This window comes from Sebastes fasciatus, chromosome 20 (genome assembly GCF_043250625.1).
Source record: "Sebastes fasciatus isolate fSebFas1 chromosome 20, fSebFas1.pri, whole genome shotgun sequence".
Taxonomy (NCBI): Eukaryota; Metazoa; Chordata; class Actinopteri; order Perciformes; family Sebastidae; genus Sebastes; species Sebastes fasciatus.
Window position 1 is genome coordinate 19431758 of NC_133814.1, and position 20794 is coordinate 19452551.

The window sequence follows — 20794 nt, forward strand, 5'->3', positions numbered from 1 at the left end:
CTTTGCCCCCCTGACCCTCCGTGACATTACACAAGCCCCAGATCCACTCTCTGCTCGCAGCCGTCCCTCCATTCTCCCTCTATTATTCTCAAGTCAATCTCTCCGAGAGCTTTCCGCCCCGTAGCTGACAGGTATATGTTGTAGGTCCTGACAGCCGACAGTCATAGCTGCCTGTCTCGCCGCCTGTAGCGGTGTGACAGAACGGCACCCTGCGTCTGCTTCAGCTCAGACGAGGACACGATGCCTCCAGAGCACGCACATATGTAGAGACACGAACCTGCATGCTTCACACACATGCATGCTATGAGAACAATCACAGATGTGCACAGGAATAAATTATAAGACACACTCGAGATGAAAAGTGCGGATAAGAGGCAAAAAACAGTCAAAGATGTGATACATAATGCATGCAGCTTTACAGTAATTTCTAGAGGCAGGCATCTTTTTTATCATCTTGCCAATACTCTGCTTAGAGATCAATCCTTGGGCGACGCTCCCCCGTTTGACAGCTAAATGTGGTAAAGTGTTTTGACCCGGCCAGACTACAAAGAGGTGACGCAGCGTCTTCCTTATGGATTCTTTCAGTGCTCTTCTCCTCTCTGTCTAAATACATTAGCGTGTCTTTGTACAACATTGGCAAAACAATCAATTGGGTTTCTGAATTCCATCAGGGCGCTCCGAAATGTCACAATGTGTGAAAGAGGCTTTGGATGTTTACTAATTAGAGGTCAGGAGAGGTGTAGACTTCAAACTCTCATCTTTATACGTCTCTGCAATGTCACCTCAAGGTGTCATGCCACCAGCGCGCCAGGAAGAGGAGACAGAGGTGCCACCGTGCCTCCATCAGTCACTCGGTGTGATAGTCTGATGTTAGACAGGCCTGATTGTCGGTACGGGCGCACAATGCAGTCGCCTGCAGCGCCACCAGCTGGACAGGACATGAGACTGGAGGGAGGAAAAAAGTTATTGATGACTCTGACGCCTCATTTAACTTTAAATGCCCCTCACAGTGGTGGCACATATTTGATTTATTGTGTTGAAGATGCAATTAGAGTTTTGCATACCTTAGATTTACCCTAACTGGATGTTGTTAGAGTGAGTGAAATCAGCAGTGCATCTATACAAACACACACACTTGCTATTGTTAATTTTCAAAATACTACATACTACAACTAGAGCTGTCAATCGATTAAAATATTTAATGGTGATCAATCGCGCAGTATGTTTCTGCTCAAAACGTACCTTAAAGGGATATTTGTCAAGTATGGGAGTGGGCAAATATGCTGCTTTATGCAAATGTTTGTATATATTTATTATTGTAATAATGTAATCAATTAACAACACAAAACAATGACAAATATTGTCCAGAAACCCTCACAAGTACTGCATTTAGTATTAAAACAATATGCTCAAATCATAACATGGCAAACTGCAGTCCAACAGGCAACAACAGCTGTCAGTGTGTCAGTGTGTTGACTTGACTATGACTTGCCCCAAACTGCATGTGATTATCATAAAGTGGGCATGTCTGTAAAGGGGAGACTCGTGGGTACCCATAGAACCCATTTTCATTCACATATCTTGAGGTCAGAGGTCAAGGGACCCCTTTGAAAATGGCCATGACTGTTTTTCCTGAAGTTGTAGCGTTATTTTGCCTCCTTCAAGACAAGCTGGTATGACATGGTTGGTACCACTGGAAACCTTAGGTTTTCTAGTTTCATATAATGCCAGTACCTTAGGGTTAGGGTGAGCCCGCTACAACTTAATAATCACAAGTTGGGTTAATGCATTAAAGAAATTAGTGGCGTTAAACAAATTTGAGCTAACGCGTTATTATCTTGTTAACTTTGACAGCCCTAGTTCAAATCTAATCTGAAAATAGGTCGCTAGCTTTTGTACAAGGCTGTGAGGTAGTTTTAACCAAATAAAAAAAAAAAAAAATTTCAAATAAAGGTCTTTACACACCGGATTCGCACATCAATATATTTTTTCGAACTGTTGTTTGTCTTGTATACTTTACAAAAAGCATGAATATTACGTGGCGAAAAAGCGTTTTGAACGAGGTAGATTTTTCTGAGCGAATAAATGCATCAACCAATCACGTTGAGCGGAACGGGTTGAATTGTGCCTATATTTGCCTACCTACACATATAATATTCGCAGGCAATCATTTAGCATTTTCCTCTTGTTTATTCGTCACGCCCCCCGGTGTGTAAAGGCCTTTACCTGGCATTATAAGGTGATCTGTAATTTTATGCCAGGCACTGTTTGACATTTTAATCTCAATGAATGTTTTAATACATTATTGGCTAACGCAATTAGGATAGATTTATCCATAGACTTTGCACACCGCTTCTTTTTTAGCCGTCTGATCAACTACGCAGTCGAGTGCCTTGGTTGAGGGGGCAGAGTCTGTGACGGTTTGGCACCGCTTCAGAACAGAACCACAATATTGCGGTTCAGTGCAGTTATTCCCCACGGTGAGCCAGCAGCGAAAATACATCTGATTACTTCTCAGCATGCAATGATGCGGCTAAAGCACGCTACACCAGACCAGTGCAGATACGGTAAAAACAGTCTCTCAGGACTGTTATCTCCATTGTGTCCTCTATATTCTTGATCTTAAAACAATTTCAGGCTTGAATTTACTCTCTTTTCTTATCTATTGTCCAATCGGTGTTCAGAGAACTAAATCCATTACTTTAGTTTCATGTGTGTGATCGTTTTCACAGAACTGGTCTCACTTTCTGCCTCTCTGCCCACTGTTTCCACTCCTGTTAGCCTCCATCATTCACTGTCTGTCTTCCCCCTCTCTGTCCTTTCCACTTCACTATGTGTCCTCTCTGTGACCTGGGCCTGTGTGTGGCGGGCACGGAGACGAGCTCCAAGCCGCCGTGGAGATTGGTTCACGACCTAGACATGGCAGAGCTGATCAGCTTATAAGCCCTCATTCGCAAACGCTAGACAAGGAGTCAGGACGGGAGCAATCCTTCCAGCTTCTTTTGCAAATCTTTGTTTTATATATGAGGGCTCTCGACACCCCGAGTCGACCTCAGAGAAATAGTACCAACAAAGACTGTCTCATCAAACGCTGCCTCTGTCATCTGTCAAATACACAGAGCAGAAGACAGACCGCAGCTGACAGCCTGCTGACTGCCGGCGTGTGTGCATGTTGCGAAACTTGCACGAGTGGAAATAAGTCATTAGTGTGCATTTGTATTTCAAAGAACATCACGGAAAGACAAAACAAACTAACTTGCCAGGGTATTTAGCTCAGGAACAGGAAACACATATTATAATACAGTTTATTGACTTTAGCTTGGTCACTGCACATATGGACCTCGATCAGAGCAAAGCAGCACTCAGAGGGGCTATGAAATCCATTTTTATGCCTCTGCGCCGGCAATAGCCATGGCCGGAGGCATTATATTTTCAGGTCTGTACGTCCAACCGTCCGTACCGTTCTTGTGAACGCGATATCTCTGGAACACTTGGAGGGAATTTCTTCAAATTGGCACAAACGTCCGCTTGGACTCATGGATGAAATGATTCGATTTTGGTGGTCAAAGTCACTTTGACTTCACAAAACATGTTTTTGGCCATAACTCAAGAATTCATATGCTAATTATGATAATTGTACACAAATGTCTAACAGGATGAAATGATGAAGTGATGACATTTTGGACAGATATGCATGTAAACTGCAACTTGACTGGTTGGTGGAGGTATACAACCGCGAGGCGGTAATTCTAGTTAAATCGGTGACGCCAAGAACAAATGAAGATATGTCAGATTTTTAAAAAATTAATAGCAACGAACACTTGGTTATTGTTACCGTCCACAACCTTGTGAGTCTGTGTGTGTCATCATGGTAAAATGTGGTCCTGGAGACACCTACTAACACAGAAGAAGTTTTGAGTAGGTGTCTGTCTGTCTGTGTGTGGACAGATTTTGTCACCACAATAGCATCACAACCGTGCAACTGTAACTTTAGAGTTAATGAAGGCCGAGTTCGAAGATGGGTGTGGTCCAAGCAGGGGTGCCGGAAGTAGGGGTGGGGGTAGGAAGTGTGGAAGGGGCCCTCATTTTACGCCCCTGTTCCGATTTGGCATTGCAGCTGGTGTGATCCCATCGCAAGATAATCTCTAGTTTTGTGTTGCATCTCACTCCCTTTCACTGCATCGACCGTGACAACATTGACATTGACTTTGGATCCAGCAGCTGCGGCACAGCTGGAGCACGACACAGCCATTCATACATACAGTATATTATGCTGCGTTAAACAGTTAAGATTGTCAGCAAACGCTTCGCATGAGTCTTTTTCTAAATCAGTTGAGCTCCAAGTCATTTGTATCTTCTGTGCCATGATCTGACTGCAGCTTGAGTAATATTTGATTCTGTTTGTGTTTCAGGTACCAGGACATGAGAAGACAAATTGGCTTCGAAATCAGGGACATGTGGTACAATCTAGGTAATTTAACCAATATTGTTCAGTTTGACTTGTATCCAAAGAAAATTGTGGGGGTTTTTTTTCTGAATGAATTCACTCAAAGATCAGGGAAACAAACTGCAGTTAGCAGCAATTAACATGTGTTTAAGTTTTTCTCCAGTCATGTTTATGATTATCTGCCAACTAAGTACTCTCACAGTCATTACGAGTCAGCTCGGCAAACAACAGCAGCTAAATATAGACAATCATGTGTTAATTAGCTTTATGTTGTTGTGTGATGAGAGAGACTCTGCAGTCAATTCTCTCTGGAATGAAATTGCGATATGGGGTTTGTGGTGTTAGATTTGGGCACCTGTTCCTCCTTTAAAATCTTCTCATTGTAACCTACACCATCTGATCCCTTAATTGCAGCTTTCCACCAGATTAGATTGACTCATTCACTGGTTTTTAATGAGCATCTTGCTATTTTTTACCTGAGGTGTTGAAGTTATTTACCGCATGATTGTCATAGAAAATTCCGATGAGAGACTTGATAAACACATGGAGCCAGATTTTGTATTTGTTTTTAACCGCTAATTTTAAATCTGTAGCACATTAAGGATTAGTCATTCCTTGTCAGAATCAACATGTCGTACTTGAAACTGAAATTTAACATGCGTTTATGTGTCTTTTTTTCCTCTCTAAGGGCCCCACAAGATCAAATTCATCCCAGAGATGGTGGGTCCCATCCTGGAGATGACGCTGGTTCCTGAGATCGAGCTGCGAAAGGCCACCATCCCCATCTTCTTTGACATGATGCAGTGCGAGTTCCACTTCACGTGCAGCTTCCAGCGGGTGCGTCCAATACAATGACGAAGCAAAATGACTAGGGCTGTCAAAGTCAACGTGATAATAACGCAAATTTGTTTTAACGCTTTTACACATTCAATCTTTCAGATGTTGTAGTGGGCTTAGTTTTAAAGCTAGAGTGAAGATACTGGTATCATATGAAACTAGAAAACCTAAAGAATCCATGTCATACTAGCTTGTCAGGAAGGAGGCTAAATAACACTCCAAATTTACACTAAATTTTGGCAAGGAAAAACTGTTATGGCCATTATCAAAGGGGTCCCTTGACCTCTGACCTCAAAATATGTGAATGAAAATGTGTTCCCTTGTCCCCTTTACAGACATGCCCACTTAATGATAATCACATGCAGTTTGGGGTAAGTCATAGTCAAGTTAGCACACTGACACACTGACAGCTGTTGTTGCCTGTTGGGCTTGAGTTAACCATGTTATGATTTGAGCATATTTTTTATGCTAAATGCAGTACCTCATTGTTTTGTGTTGTTAATTGATTTTCACGAATAAACATATACATACACTTGCATAAAACAAGCATATTTGCCCACTCAATTAATCACTATTAAATATTTGAATAGATTGACAGCCCTAAAAATACCAAAATGACTCAATGAAAAGTGAGTTGATGTGGGAATCTGAAGAGGCGTAAACACTCAAACAGAAAAAAAAAAGTTTCATAGCCATAAGCTTATTTGTAATTCTGCAAATCTCATTTTGTTGTGCTGCGATTATCAACAGCCACGGTAAGTGGAACTTAATGTTATGTTCCCGTTACCGTGCAAAATGAAGCCTTTCTGCATGAGGAAATCCGTTTGGCTACAGCTGTTCAGCCATAAGATGTCTCAGGCAGTTTTCAGCTTTGTGATGTTTATGTGGGCGCCCTAAAGTATGTGACACTTATTGTACTTGTATCAGAATTGTAAAGCAGCACAATGGCGTCATGTCTCTGTTGGCCCCTTGTAGTCCTGTGTAAGACAGTGGTAGTTTAAGGGAAGGGGAAAGGGAGAGCTGCTAATTAAGTCAATGTGTCAGTCAGGTTCTGGCTCATTGGAGGTGAATGCCACTTTTCATTCTTTCCCTTCAGTGAAATGTGATCAATTTCACATCGGCCTGACTCCTTTTTTACGCTGTAAGCCAGTAATATTTCCTTCTCCGTGTGTGTTGTAAATCCTGGGCTTAACAGAGAGCAGCATTTATATCTTTTCTTACTTGGCTGCACTCTCCTCTCCTCTCCTGCTCTGTATTTGTGTCTGGCCAACACACAAGCAAATAAAGAAGTCAGTGAAAATTGGTTTGTTTCAGAGCAATAAAACCAGTTTTTTTATAAAGCTGCTACATACAAATATCAGAGAAATAAGATCCATGCATCACTGTCACAGGCTACAGCAACAACAGAGCCAAAAGTAAAGGGGATGTGTCTCGAGATGCGGCCTTGTTCTGTGTTCTAACCAAATTTATACAGATAATAATAAGATAAGAGAATAACGAACAGAAGATACCAGCTGGACGATTAAAGTCGGAGCCCAGATCCCCTCAGCCAAAGCTTTGATGCAAAGAGAGAGAGAGAGAGCGAGACAGAGAGATGCCGTTAATGAATTGAAAAATTAGCCACACTGATTATTTACGCCTGCTCTGTCTAATTGCAGTTCGAGAACGAGATCATCACCAAGCTGGATCACGAAGTGGAGGGGGGCCGCGGAGACGAGCAGTACAAAGTTCTCTTTCAGAAAATGTAAGTGCTGATTAATGGGCAGGATTACGCCTGAGCCTCTCTCACAAGTTAGGTAATGCTAATTGCGACATGGCACTCAAAATAATCACAGTGTGCTGATGATCACACGGCTATCGCAGCTTGCCACTGTGATATTTGCTTGCAGCACAGTTGGATGCTAACTCTGCTTTAATGTGCAAAAAGAAAAAAAGATTGTTTCCCTTCAAAATCCATAGTGGCAAAAAAGTCAGACATTTTAAACTGTGGAAGAGCCTCTTACACACGCTTCGTGTTTGTTTTCTTTCTTTTCCACTCCAAAGTTTACTGGAGCACTGCAGGAAGCACAAGTACTTGGCCAAGACGGGCGAGAACTTCGTGACTCTGGTGGTTCGTCTGCTGGAGAGGCTGCTGGACTACAGGACCATCATGCACGACGAGAACAAAGAAAACCGCATGAGCTGCACCGTCAACGTGCTCGTAAGATGCTTTCTTTTTTTTCTCACACAAGCCCAGTAATGATGACACATGGAATCCCCTACATGAATATGTATGTGTATATGAATCACTCCAACAACAGTTATCAATGAGATTCATATTATCAACTCCAACGCATTGTTCAGAGGCTACTGAACTGAGACACAGTTGTGACTCGGTTGGTGGGCAGTGCTTGGTATATCCTCACAAATGTTCTCATTTTACAGCTAAACAGTACACTACAAGATGTTTCTGAAAACATTTGAGGAGAGAAATAGGCATTGCAGTAACAGAATATTGATTCATATTGGATCAGCGCTGCCTAGTTTGACCGTTTGATCGAAGTTCGCGACTGATTGACAGCTGCTCAGAAGACGGCAAGGCTCCAGCTCAGCTCTGATTGGTTGTTTTCCTCCGGTCTGTGAAATCTTGCAGATGCCATTAGGAGCACCGGAGGACACCGAGACACATTCTTTTTTTCAGATTACCTGTCACAAGCGCTACTGTCAGGATATAGTTACCGTTTTATAAAAATAACTTTTTTTTAAAAATCATATTTGCTCCATTTCTACCCACTGCTGCTTTAAGTACAGTACTGGCATTTACCGGAGTCATGTTCTCTCAGTGCCAGATGGTGTAAAATGTAAGTTTAAAGTTTCAGCCAGGGGAGCGGTGGGACACTGATGTCAGCCAACTTACTTCCTTGTCTTTAGTAAATACTTAACTCTTCCTGCTGCGAGCCAGGACATTCTTTATCCATATTTTACCAAATTGAGTTGTCACACTGCCAAAATTTTGTTCTTTTAAATAGATTAAAAACTAATCTACAGTCTAGTGATTTCTGGAGTTGTGCAATGTAAGCATGAAGCACTGAACCTTTGTAAACAGTACAATGACACTGCTGCCACTGGATCCATTTTAATGGTGTGTCTCTTTCCTTCCTGTAGAACTTTTACAAGGAGATAGACCGAGAGGAGATGTACATCAGGTAAGTCACATCCAGCCTTTGGAGACATTTTACACACACCATAAAGGTACTTTACATACAGTACATTAGGTGACTCTATGCTGTGACTTTCAGTTAAGTTAAATTTACCTGCCAAAGACTTATTGCTGTACATTTTGGCCTTTTTCTTCCCAGCTGTATGTCCCGAGAGATCCAGAAATAAAATATTTGTTTTTGTTGATATACCACATTTCCACAATCTCGCCACTTAGAGTTTTCCAATCTTTTTGTCAAGCTGTATTTGAGGTAAATCAGGCTGTCAAGACGCATCAGTCTAGCGGAGTTAACTTTCTGTCTTTTGTTAAAAAGTGTGAGAGGCCCACCCAGACGTGACCCATAAATCATTGCTTTTTTCCTGCCAGGTACCTGTACAAGCTGTGTGACCTCCACAAAGAGTGCGACAACTACACCGAGGCTGCCTACACTCTGCTGCTGCACGCCAAACTGCTCAAGGTACACAGACACAATATCCACAGCAAAAAAATAAACTCCCATAAAAACTTCAAACAGAAGCCAAATACACCGCTAAGCTGTTGTCGGGCAGATGGCATTTAACCTCAGGTATTAAACAAGTGTGTATCAGTGAATTTGAATGTGTTCGGGATTTAGAAAGATAAGGCCGCATCCCTTTAATCCCAGCGTGGCAGGAGATGGCTGCTAAGAGGGCAGACTTGCTGAGCAGCATCTTTTTCACCTTGCGTAGTCGATGCAAATCACGGCTAGTATCTGATCTCTCCTGGAAAAAAAGAAAGCTGAGACATAGTTTAAAGCAGAGGATGAAGCGGCAGCAGCCACCTGAGGTGCTTCGAGATAAAGGTGTACTTTTACTGTCCTCTTTGTCAGCTGGAAACGAAGAATCCTCTATAAATCACAGTGCGAGGCGCCTCTGGTTTTATGTGGAAAACGGGGTATGTTTCTACCACATTTTAGGCGTAACGATATCTCAAATTAGATACATAAATATTTATAAGCCATCATGAAGTGTCTCCTTTAAGATCACACCTTTTTTGTTAACGTAGGCCTCCTCTAGGTCTCGGAAAGTTTTTTATCTTTGCCAAAAATATATCACATCCGCACGCAGAGCTCCTCACACAAAGAGCTGCAGTGTCTATTCCCAGTCGGGGGTTTGGTATACCCTGAATTTTGGAGTTGTTCCTCTCTGCCTTTTATCCAAAATGGTCGCACCCCTACATCTCATCTGTATTTGCATAAATAGCTGGCTGCATCAGCCTTTGTGCAGGTCCCGACAGGGGAGAGAGAGCAGGCTGTGACTGAATCACATTTTCCTCGCCCGAGCATTTGCAGGAGTTGTTTTTGTTGTTATCTTTTTAATTCTGCTCATCTCCCGGCAGCTGTGGCGTTCCTGATCGTACCTTCAGAGAGGGACTCGCTATTATATTGTGGAAATTGGCTAATTTGGTTCCGCCAGAGTCTGAATTAATCCTTTCTTCTCCAATAAGCTGTCCCGTGTCATCTTTGTCCTCCCTTTGTATTCACATACAGGCACGTGTAAACAAGCTTGAATGATGGATGCATACTTTTGCATCCACCAGTAGTTAGAGAGTGAAACCGGCTCCAGTAGTAATAATTAGTGCTCCAGTAGAGTACCTGCAGCAGTCTAATAACGGCTGATGAATTTGCATCCCTTTGTGTAATGTCAGAGATGCATCAGCACTTTAGTTCTGTCGATGCAGCGTCACCAGCCATCCATGAATAAGCGCAGATCCTTTCTACCCTGTAAATGCCGCAGTTGAGCTGTAAAGGAATCAATAACCTGATCCAAAGCCTCCCAGCATCCCTCCTCACGCCACAGCAACAATGTGCAGAGCAATTACTTTTTCACACATCTCCAGCACAGGGTATGCAAATTCCTCGGCTTTGCTATTCAAATGTGGCCCCCTCGCACACAAAAAACTTGGTCCGGCTTTCACAGAGATCTTAACACTTCAGGTTACTCACAACACCAATTAAAAGCCGGCTGGTAATGAATCGGTCCTGGCAGCGCGCACAGGATTATGCCTCCTCGACACAGAGGCCAATCAGATTGCCCGTCTCCCTGTTAGCCAAGCTGCTCTAGCTTGTCAGAAACCTCATTATTCTCCATGCTGATGCATGATGGAGTACACGGTCAGCACAAAAGGATACCCCCGCAGTCTTGTTGTTTCTTTTTGTTTTTGCATCACTCTTCCTTGTCTGCAAGTTCTTTACAAAATCAAGCAAAATGTGTAATGAATGAGATTACGCTGCTGCATGACTCGATTGTATCTGATGTTTATTGTTAACATGAGTATAAGTGATGCTTCTCTCTGCTCCCATAGACCAGTAGCCGACTGGAGCACTATTTTGGGTTGTGGTGATACTTGAGCTAAATACTATAACAGCGTTAATGTTGGCAGCTGTTTTAGATTTTAGCCTTATTCTTAAAATGAAAATGCTTATTAGTTTTAGTCAGATTTTAGTCAGTTTAGTCGACGACAACTCAAAACGCCAAATAGTCATTACGTTTTTAGTCAATACTTTTAGTCAAAATGTTTTCTCTCTTAATTTTGTCGGCTATTTTTTTGTGTTCACGTTTCAGTCAATCGAGTCTAGCCAAACCGATCATTTTGTCAATTTCGTCAAACTTATTTCACAAGATTTTATCGTGTTATCTGATGAGAAACACAGGTTATTAATGATGATTAAGAATGCATCTTTGTTGGGGGCGCGGCTGTAGCTCACCTGGTAGAGACCTGGTAAATATGCATTAATAAACTACCCAAACCTTTATGCATTATAGTAGCACAATTGTCAGGACTGAGGACACGGAGACGGACTAAGTGCCGCCGCCGCAGCGCGATGTGTACGTTTGAGAGAGCGAGACAGTGACAGAGAGAGGGGAAGAGAAGGTTTTTAATTTTTTAACCTCTTTAACTCCTTGAGGGCGCCGGTGCCCTCGGCCAAATCTAATGTTTGCAGAGGCTGTTTATCAGGAGCAGTTTTAGAGCCAAAAAATAAAATTCTTGCAGAAATCTCCACCAAATCACAACATGGCTTTTTCTATGGTTGTTCCTCAAGGTCTTGGTGTCTTAATGTGGTATTTTTGGAGGGATTTTTGATCATTTTTGATCAATTCTCGAGTGGTAAAAAAGGGTTAAATTTTGCACCAAATCCGTGTAACAAATGGTATCAACACAAAAAATGCTGCAACAACTTCTGACAAATGACAGAGCATGGGAATGATCATCATATACATCTATCATAAGCCTTTATAGTACACTTTCACAATTCATTTTAATTAATTAATTAATTAATTAATATTTATTTATGATTTATGATTAGAAGAACTTGACACACAGTGCTGAGCTGCATCTCAGATTAATCTTCAGGTTCCCAGCTTTCAGATGATGTTCACCTCTTCTATGTGACATCTACTGTTGACCTGCTATCTCCCCCTAAAGACCCTCTGCTCCCCCTAAAATAGGCATAAACAGGTCTATGAAAAAGTGTGGTGGAGCGGAAAAGGTTAAACTACATTTTAGTCTCGTCTTTTTTCATCAGTGATATTGCATGTTTGATATTGTTACCGTTAGTGTTTAATAACCTTGTCTCGTCTTAGTCATGAAAAAAAGGTCATTGACGAACATATTTCGTCGGAGTTTCCGTTAACAAAATTAACACTGAACTATAACAGCATGTATTAGTCACAGAAAGTGAAAGAATGTGTTGCACTGACTCTCTCTCTGAGTCATTCAATATGTATCGACGCATGTTTCATTGCCCATGTCTCAAGTTTCCCTCATGCCCAGCCCGAGCACAGGGCAGCTTTAAAAAAAGAATTACAAATCAATCGCATCCATTTGCATCGGCTATAACTCAGCGATTGATTTCTTGTCACCTGTTCCCAGTTTGCTCCGTATTGTATCGCACAGCGTTGACCCCAATGCTAACTTGTCCTCCTGTAGTGGTCGGACGAGCAGTGTGCAGCCCACCTGACCCAAAGAGACGGCTACCAGGCCACCACTCAAGGACAGCTCAAGGACCAGCTCTACCAGCAGATTATCAATTACTTCGACAAGGGCAAGGTAAGAAAACACGCACACATTCTGGCAGAGAAGAGTGGTCATAATCATGATAAATCCTGGACTCTGAGGATGCTATTTTTAGAGGCTGTCATCTCTGTTAAATACCTCTTCTGGCATGAGAAGGCAGGTTTTGAAGAAGAGCCGCTGAATGGAAGTTTCATCTTCCTTTTTCTACAGAACGGGGATTGTAAATAATCCTCTTCTCTTAGCTGATGCTCTTATGGACGAAGGCGCATATGAGACCACACAAGCATTAATGTGGCTCTTTTGTGTTTGTCCGCTACCTTTCATAAAACCCTTGTTTTCCGGCTCTTCTCGCCAGCTTTCTCTTTTTCCTTCACACCACTTCAGCGAGGTACTTGAATACCATCTCTGCATGAAAACACCCAGTTGTGACGCGAAGAGCAGGCCGTTCATATGTACCTCATATTGAGAAAATGTTCTACTTAAGTAGGACCAGCTTACTGTGCTATTCTTCTACACTCCTCATATTTTGTTCCAGAGGAGAAACATGTTTTTTTTCAGCCTGTAAGCTAAGCCTGGAACGGGTCTGCAGGACTGCAGCCAGAGCTTCTCAGAGACAGTGTCCCCGAGGCTGTGCATGTGTCATCAGTGTTGGGGTGCAGCCGCCACTCTTGGTTCTCTAGCCAACCGTCACTCAGCAGGATATTGCCAGGAAGGCAAGAAATTGAAAAAGCGTTGGCTAAACATGCGCACACAAAACACAGCAGAGTGATCAGGAAGTGTTACAGTGGCTGTCAGAATACATCAACACTCCAGAGAGAGAGGGAGGAATCAACTGAGGACAGTTTCTAAGAGTGTCATCGGAGTCATCCAGGAAGCAGTCCCAGATGGTGTTGCCACCACCACTCTCACTGATGGCAGGCTGATCTGAGCAGCAGTCTGGACTCGGTCCACCTCCAGCCTGGCCCAGATCGGTTCAGCCCAATCGAGTCTGTCAGGAAGCCACTTAGAAGCCTTTCAACATGTTTCGAGTGGCTCCCGTCTATCTGTGACACCACTCCACTGCATTGGATGACCCTCGAGGGGAAATGCATCGCTATGAGAAATTTGCTTCCCACAAAGAGCATGACAGTTTTAGTGTTTTAGATCAAAAAGTAAAGAATACTAATATGATACAAATAATTCACATTTATTCATTTTCAAACAGGCGTATAATGAAAATGATTGCCTGGGAGACATAATTAGTTTTATTCAGCTGGCTGAATAAGGAATACTTTATCTCAGCGTGAATCTTGATAATTAATTCATTTACTAACTGTCTCTGTTTGTGTGTGTGTCCAATAGATGTGGGAGGAGGCAATCATTCTGGGAAAGGAGCTGGCTGAACAGTACGAGAATGAAATGTTTGACTTTGAGCAGCTCAGCGCATCCTTGGTAAGTAATATTTTAAAAATTAACTTTAAAGTTACTATGAGGAACTTTTTAACTGGTTATGAAAACAGTCTCAATTTAATACCGATGCCTCTATGTGACCTACATAAGTGAACGACACCATCAGCGAGAAGATTGTCTATTTCTATATAGTTATTCTTAATGCTCGTCATCGGTGCCACCGGGTCGGATTTAGCGTGAAATAAGGCGAAATCATGCAGGTTCTCCGGAAACTCCTTCAGCTCAGACTCTAGCCCAGAGCTTCGCCTGGCTGCTCTGCCGGTCCCCGCTGGGAGCCAACACTGACACCGCACTGCTGGAGACCTATGCCGTATTGTTGGGCCCGCAGGAGGGAAGGGAGGCACGGGAGAACCAGGACTGTGCGGGGCAGACTGTCAGACCCTGCTGCAGTAGGGACTGTCAAAATCAACACTAAATGAAAGTTCCTCGTAGTAACGTTAATGTAATTTGTCACATTTCAGTATATGGACTTTTACTGCTCTGAAAGGCTACATTTAGAGCACATTGACGTGAGTTTTTAAGAGGGACAAAGAAGACTATGATGTGTTTATTTTTTATTTTCTTAACCATGAAAGCCTCATTGTGATTAAAATCACTTTTTCAAGAGTGTTCTGGTCTAGATCGGCAGCAACAGTATAAAAGAGATGACAAAAACATGTCACAAGATAAGAATGAAACAACAATTCATTTGTATAATTTGCAAATAAAATGAGGATCATACAAAAGAAATGCATCACAATGTTTTCAATGACACTGAAGCTTTCCATTGTGTCTCCCAACAGCGGAAGCAAGCCCAGTTCTACGAGAACATCGTGAAGGTCATCCGGCCCAAACATGACTACTTTGCCGTCGGCTACTACGGCATGGGCTTCCCCTCCTTCCTACGCGTGAGTACTCACATCAACATACATCCCCCGCAACTCTCAGCTCCCCGCACATGGCTGATAGCGCGGCTGTGGGTGAGCCACTTGTCAAAACAGACGATCAGTAGGTTTACAAGTGCTTGCTTTTAGTTCCTCGGCCTCAGCCGTCAATGTGTTTCACGCGTCTCGCTCCCACGGGTTTAGGTTGTTGTGGCGGGACTTCAACTTGAGAAACATCCCACCTAGTCTGGTTTTCACTTACGGTTCACTTACTCACTCACAGAACACAAAACTGTGAATCATAAGCAGCTGTTATAGCATGTGTGGGCTATAGAGAAGATCCCGAGTAATGTGCTGGACGGATGCCCTACAGAGAGGGAAAAGTGGGTCTGTTGGAAAAAGAAAGAGAGCTGTGAATTCAAAACAATCTCTTTCTCTCCCTGCCAGCCTCGTTCTCTCTCATTCATAGTCTCCCACCTCTTTAAGCCTTCCTGTGCATCTAATATCTACCTGTTTATAGCATGTACTATATCAGTTACTCCTAAAAATTCCCGCAAAATCCACCGCTGTTTAGGCCAGAAAACACCCCAATCTCTGTTTTGTACGATCAAAACGCTGCTCACGCTGCAAACACTGCCTTTAATTCCATCACCTGAACTTCAGCCGAACACCCTTTTCTCCACGCCGTGCGCGTGGCTTGCATCGCAAGGCGTCCTGCACAACAAAAGCATGCACCCAATACAAAGTGAAAGGAAGTGAAATGGTCACATTGTAAATTGCTTTTGGTGGCTGCTTCTGAATCGTGGGTTATAATCCCAAAACAATTCAGCTTGTTTAGATAGCCGGAGCTTTACTTTACCGTACAGTGGAAGCTGATCTTTACAATGACCACCATTAGTTGGCTATTAATCATTATGAATATGAACACTGAATAATCACCCTCAAGTCTATTTAGAACCCTACCCAAGTATACTTGGCCCGCTACACCTGAACCGATGTGTATTTCCCCTCTAAATGTCCTGGCTGGCGTCCTGCCAATCTGATCACAGCTTATCACAAATTTAGTATGCGTTTAACAGCTTATTCAGTGTGTGTGAGGTGCCACTGTGTGCATATCTCTGCTCTCCGTCTGTGAAGGGTGTCCTGCTCTGTCCACATATCAGTTTTTATTTAAACAGAGAATTAAATTGATGTAGGGATTTCTCTTTGTCGCAGTGGGTTTAACGTTAGGTCAGAGTTGCTCCTCCACATCTTGTTTAGAAGAAGAAACAAACTGCAGCGCTGAGGATTTGTTTGCTGTTAATATATTCCCCGTTGCAGCTGTTTTTAGGCTGTCATCTGGCATGCTACTGGAGGTGTTGTTTTTAAGCCATTTTAACACACAAGCAACACACTGAAAGTCCTCACAGAATAAGATATTGTTAAAGTCAAGTTTCTCAAACAACCCCCGATCATATACCTCTTTCATTCTATTATGAACAACAGCCATTTCACAAGGGTCCTGTTGCTGCTCTCAGATCTCCATGTGCCTCTCCTAACCCCTTTCATCTGGCAGGGCAGAAACTCCATTACAGACAGGGCAAGCTGCTGTGGTCTAATCTAACTGCCTGTTTAGACAGCCTTTAAAGGACAACTCTTTTCTCTCTCCTTTTTATTTATTTTGGAGGCAGTTTGACCTTACCTGAAATAACCCGGGTGTATGCCAGGTTGTCTTTGCCTCTAGGAATCTGCAATTAATTTGCCCATTTATTGTTTTATTGTCTTTTAAAATCATGGCGTTCCTTGTGCTACAATACATACAAAGTAGGGCTGGGCAATTGATTGTTATTTTTTTTTTCAAATATGATTTTGGCTTCTAACGATTTTGAAAACAAGATAATTGAGATTTAAACAATTATTGTTCCGCATTCTGTTTTGTAATGATACTCTCGTTTTGTCTGGTGTTATTAATCCACAGACCCCGTCTTACCTTTATAGCGGTGCGCTTTCGCCCACTTTTGTTGAGTTACTGACTGGAGTATGTTGAATATAGTTAACCAAAATGTTGAATATATGTTTCGGAGTTTTCAGTAGGTTGTGGCAGCACACTATGACATATTTGATCTAATTAATTTAGGTCTAATTAATTTTTAGAAATTGAATATTTATGTTTAGTAGTTTTTAAGTAGGCTGTGAACATAGTTGATCTTATTTATTTTTATCTATTTTATTTTTATTTATTATTTATATTATTTATTTAAATGTATTATATTATTTATTTTATTTATATAATTTTTTATATTTATTTTTTTATTTATTTCACAGTTGAAAGTTCAAGAAAATCCATTATAAGTGAGACTTTTTTTTAAAGTGTAATCAATGAAGAAGAAGCTTTATTTGTCACTCAACACAACGCAAATTCCCATAAGGCACTCTTCGCATATCCCTCATAGATACCATACCACACGCATGCGTTTTCGGAGGGGGTCACAGCACAGGGTCTGCCATTGTATGGCGCAACTGGAGCAGTTTTTTGGATGTTTGGTGCCTTGCTCAAGGGCACCTCAGCAGTGCCCTGGAGGCAAACTGGCACCTCTCCAGCTACCACTCCGCAATCCATACTTGGTCCGTACGAGGACTTGATCCGCCAACCCTTCAGTTCCCAAGCCAAGTCCCCACAGACTGAGCTACTGCCGCCGCATATGCATGATGTGTCCAAAACCAATGAGTAAACGTTTTAAATAATCATGATCTCAATATTGAGTAAATAATCGTGATCATGATTTTTTCCATAATCCAGCATCGCTAATACAAGGTAGTGTACAAGCTGGTCTTGAATACTCAGTCCAGTATATATTCACACATAACATTTTATCCTGATAGAGAGCGAGTCAGAGCTCTTGCATTATGGCTCTTTCATTGTCCTGCTATAAGGTGCTCTGAGTGTGCTCGCCCCTCTTGATATATTTCATAATCATGTTGAAAGATTTCTGTGTGAGTACATCGGGAAGTGTTCAAGTGCGGGTTACTTATCAAGATAAATATAGTTCGGAGGGTTTTTGTTTCACGCCCCGTGTCGCTGTTTGTTGCAGCATCGCAGTGTGTCCTCAGGGAAAAGTCAATTACGTGAGAAAATCAATACTCTGATAAAAGCATTTTGTATCCACCGCCCTTAAGAATTGATTTAATGCAAGAGCGCTTGATTCAGCCGCTTATGATTTATTAGTCGTTAATGTGGTTCGACACTGGGGTACTTGCTAATTATAAAGTGCTCTAGAATAGATCATGTCATTTGTTTGGATCTGCAGACGCAACTAAACCATTGGTCCCCTTTTTTATGTAGTTCTGTGTTCTTTTGTTACTTACAGTACAAAACAAACATTGTAAAGACATGCACATAATATTTATCTCAACCATTGAAAGTCACAACCCCTTGTGCATAAAGCTTTGAAGCCCGATTGAAAGCTTTTGAAATTTCGTTTGCCATGTGAAGAATCCTGAGTTGCTTTCAGCTTTTTAGACACATTAAAGGTGTTCTCAGTATTTCAAAGACTCCACAATTGTTTCTCTCACTTTGCATCCAGTCTGCGTATTCCTCCACCTCTCCCTTCTCTTCCTATCAATCCTAAACTTTACTTAATCCCCGCATTGAGCTTCCTGTGAGCGCTCCGCTTAAAGAGCAGTTGAGGGTGTGTGAAAGTTGGTTTGAAATATGTATCCTAACGCACCGCATTCAGAGACACTCGGATATGAGCTGTCATGTTCTATCATTCAGTATGTTCCTCAGACAGACCCCTGAGCACACTCAGGGAGATGAAGGAACGTTCCTGGCTCATGCATTTTCAGGAGTACTCTGTGCACTCTTCACGTATAACTTATTTTTGTTTTCGGAATAAAAAACAAGATGACCTTTTTTTTTATCATCCTCTGTGTCTGTTAAACATTATATGATTCTGCAGTGGATCAAAAGGAAGTATAAAACTATCACTGCCAAGAGGGTCATTGATATCTCATTGGTTTCCCCCGTTCTCATTCTCCGCGTATGTTACAAATCTTCCTGTCTTGCCACAAGTATATTCAAGGAGCTTAAATCCTGAGCGTATGCGTTTCATTTGAACTTGCAGCTATATGAACTGGTGCTGCTTTGTCACTCGACTGTATGAAATTGCCTTTCTACCCACCAGCCAAGAACGAAGAGACCATTTGAGCATGAATTATTCTCTCAATGACAGTGATTTTCTCTGCCAGAACTAGCCAGTGTAGGTTTGAGGGTAATGAAAATGAAAATCGTGACATTGAGATTACTGTACGCACGACCAGAATGCTCAACAACACAATGCAAATCCTGCCGTCCTCTTATGAATAACCACACAACATACAGTGATGGAAAAAGACTAGATGTCCTCGACCAGATTTGAATGATTAAGAGAACATATTGAAAGCAAATCTCGCAGTTTGTTCTCCATCTGAGAATTGCAGCAGTGTATTGTCACAGGCAGATTTAGCAGTTTCTCCTGCGGCTACAAGGAATGACTCTGGAAATCAAGGTGCTTTTCTCAACTTATCTGTCAAAGCAAATTTGAGAAGTGCCCCGGGCATATTTCATGCCTGCAATTCCTTTAATTAATTTGGGAATTGAGATGTGTGCTGTGCATGAGCATAGGGCTTTGTGTGTGTGTGTGTGTGTGTGTGTGTGTGTGTGTGTGTGTGTGTGTGTGTGTGTGTGTGTGTGTGTGTGTGTGTGTGTGTGTGTGTGTGTGTGTGTGTGTGTGTGTGTGTGTGTGTGTGTGTGTGTGTGTGTGTGTGTGTGTGTGTGTGTGTGTGTGTGTGTGTGTGTGTGTGTATCGCCCTGGTTCCCTCGACAAAAAGCCAATGTGATTTTTGATTATTGCAGAAAATATGTTATGCAAGTTTATGATACTTACACGTTTTGTTCAGCAAGATGATCTCTGTAAGATGCACATCACTATTCTGATTTTTTTAAGTGTTAATGCAATCGGCAGAAGTAAAAATCTAACTTTAGGCTACAAACGATTTACACCACGGTCGCATCAGCGCGAGTATAAACACAACGAGGCTGTAGAGGCGAACAAGTCGGCGTGATGACGTTCAAAGTCCCCGACAACCTCTGTAGTCTCATTTAGCCACTTATTAGCAACCGACAGCATCCCTTGCTTTATGGTCTATTTGACTCTAAATGGGACCATAATTTACTAAATGAACATCATGCTGTATTGAAGAAGATTTGAAACTAGCGATTGAGACCATAAACTCATGTTTACAATGTTTACTGAGGTAATAAATCAAGTGAGAAGTAGGCTCATTTTCTCATAGACTTCTATACAATCAGACTTCTTTTTGCAACCAGAGGAGTCGCCCCCTGCTGGCTGTTAGAAAGAATGCAGGTTTAAAGCACTTCTGCATTGGCTTCACTTTTCAGACCTGGAGGTTGCCGCCTGAACATAAACAGTGGACATTTCTTAAGCTTGTGTTAACCACAGACCTTATTTCAGGCATCTAACCAAAACCCATTCAAAAAGCCCATTTACCTCAAGAAGAAGGAACTAGAAGTGCTAACTCATTTTTCCAGCACTCTATTGTGCAGTGATGGTTCATGAAAGAACCATCACTGCCATAAGAGATCAAGCTGCTAAGATGTGAGGAGGGCCCTTCTCTGGTGCCAAGATCTTACCACACTGATTTGAAGTTGAACCATTACAGTGGTCTGAAGGCAACTTCATCAGTAGCTGCAGTTAGCAGCAGCCGTTAGTAAGAGAGCCGCCAGCTAAATGGTAGTAGCTATTTGCAGTCTGTCAGTATGCTCAAACTGAAGTCCTCCCCGAGCAAGCCCACTCTGAACTCAGCTGGGACTGACTAATCACTGAATCAGTGCCAAGAACTTTCCGTCACCCTCATTTCCAAGTATTTAATATGGAGATTATGATAATGTATTTTAACCCAGCCACAGTACCGGGCCAAGTAGAT

General features: G+C 42.1%; 1 protein-coding gene across 4 annotated transcripts in view; it reads left to right on the forward strand.

The window, feature by feature from the left end:
• dock1 (dedicator of cytokinesis 1) overlaps positions 1–20794 on the forward strand; it is a 214321-nt gene that overhangs the window by 166269 nt on the left and 27258 nt on the right. For 2 of the 4 annotated variants that reach the window (XM_074619550.1, XM_074619552.1), the window contains exons 32-41: positions 4413–4471; positions 5136–5284; positions 5620–5655; positions 6943–7028; positions 7328–7484; positions 8429–8469; positions 8850–8940; positions 12432–12551; positions 13860–13949; positions 14750–14854. In XM_074619550.1, coding sequence (XP_074475651.1) covers positions 4413–4471; positions 5136–5284; positions 5620–5655; positions 6943–7028; positions 7328–7484; positions 8429–8469; positions 8850–8940; positions 12432–12551; positions 13860–13949; positions 14750–14854 — 934 coding nt within the window. The remainder of the gene's footprint in view (positions 1–4412; positions 4472–5135; positions 5285–5619; positions 5656–6942; positions 7029–7327; positions 7485–8428; positions 8470–8849; positions 8941–12431; positions 12552–13859; positions 13950–14749; positions 14855–20794) is intronic. The other 2 variants (XM_074619551.1, XM_074619553.1) reach the window with 1 other exon arrangement.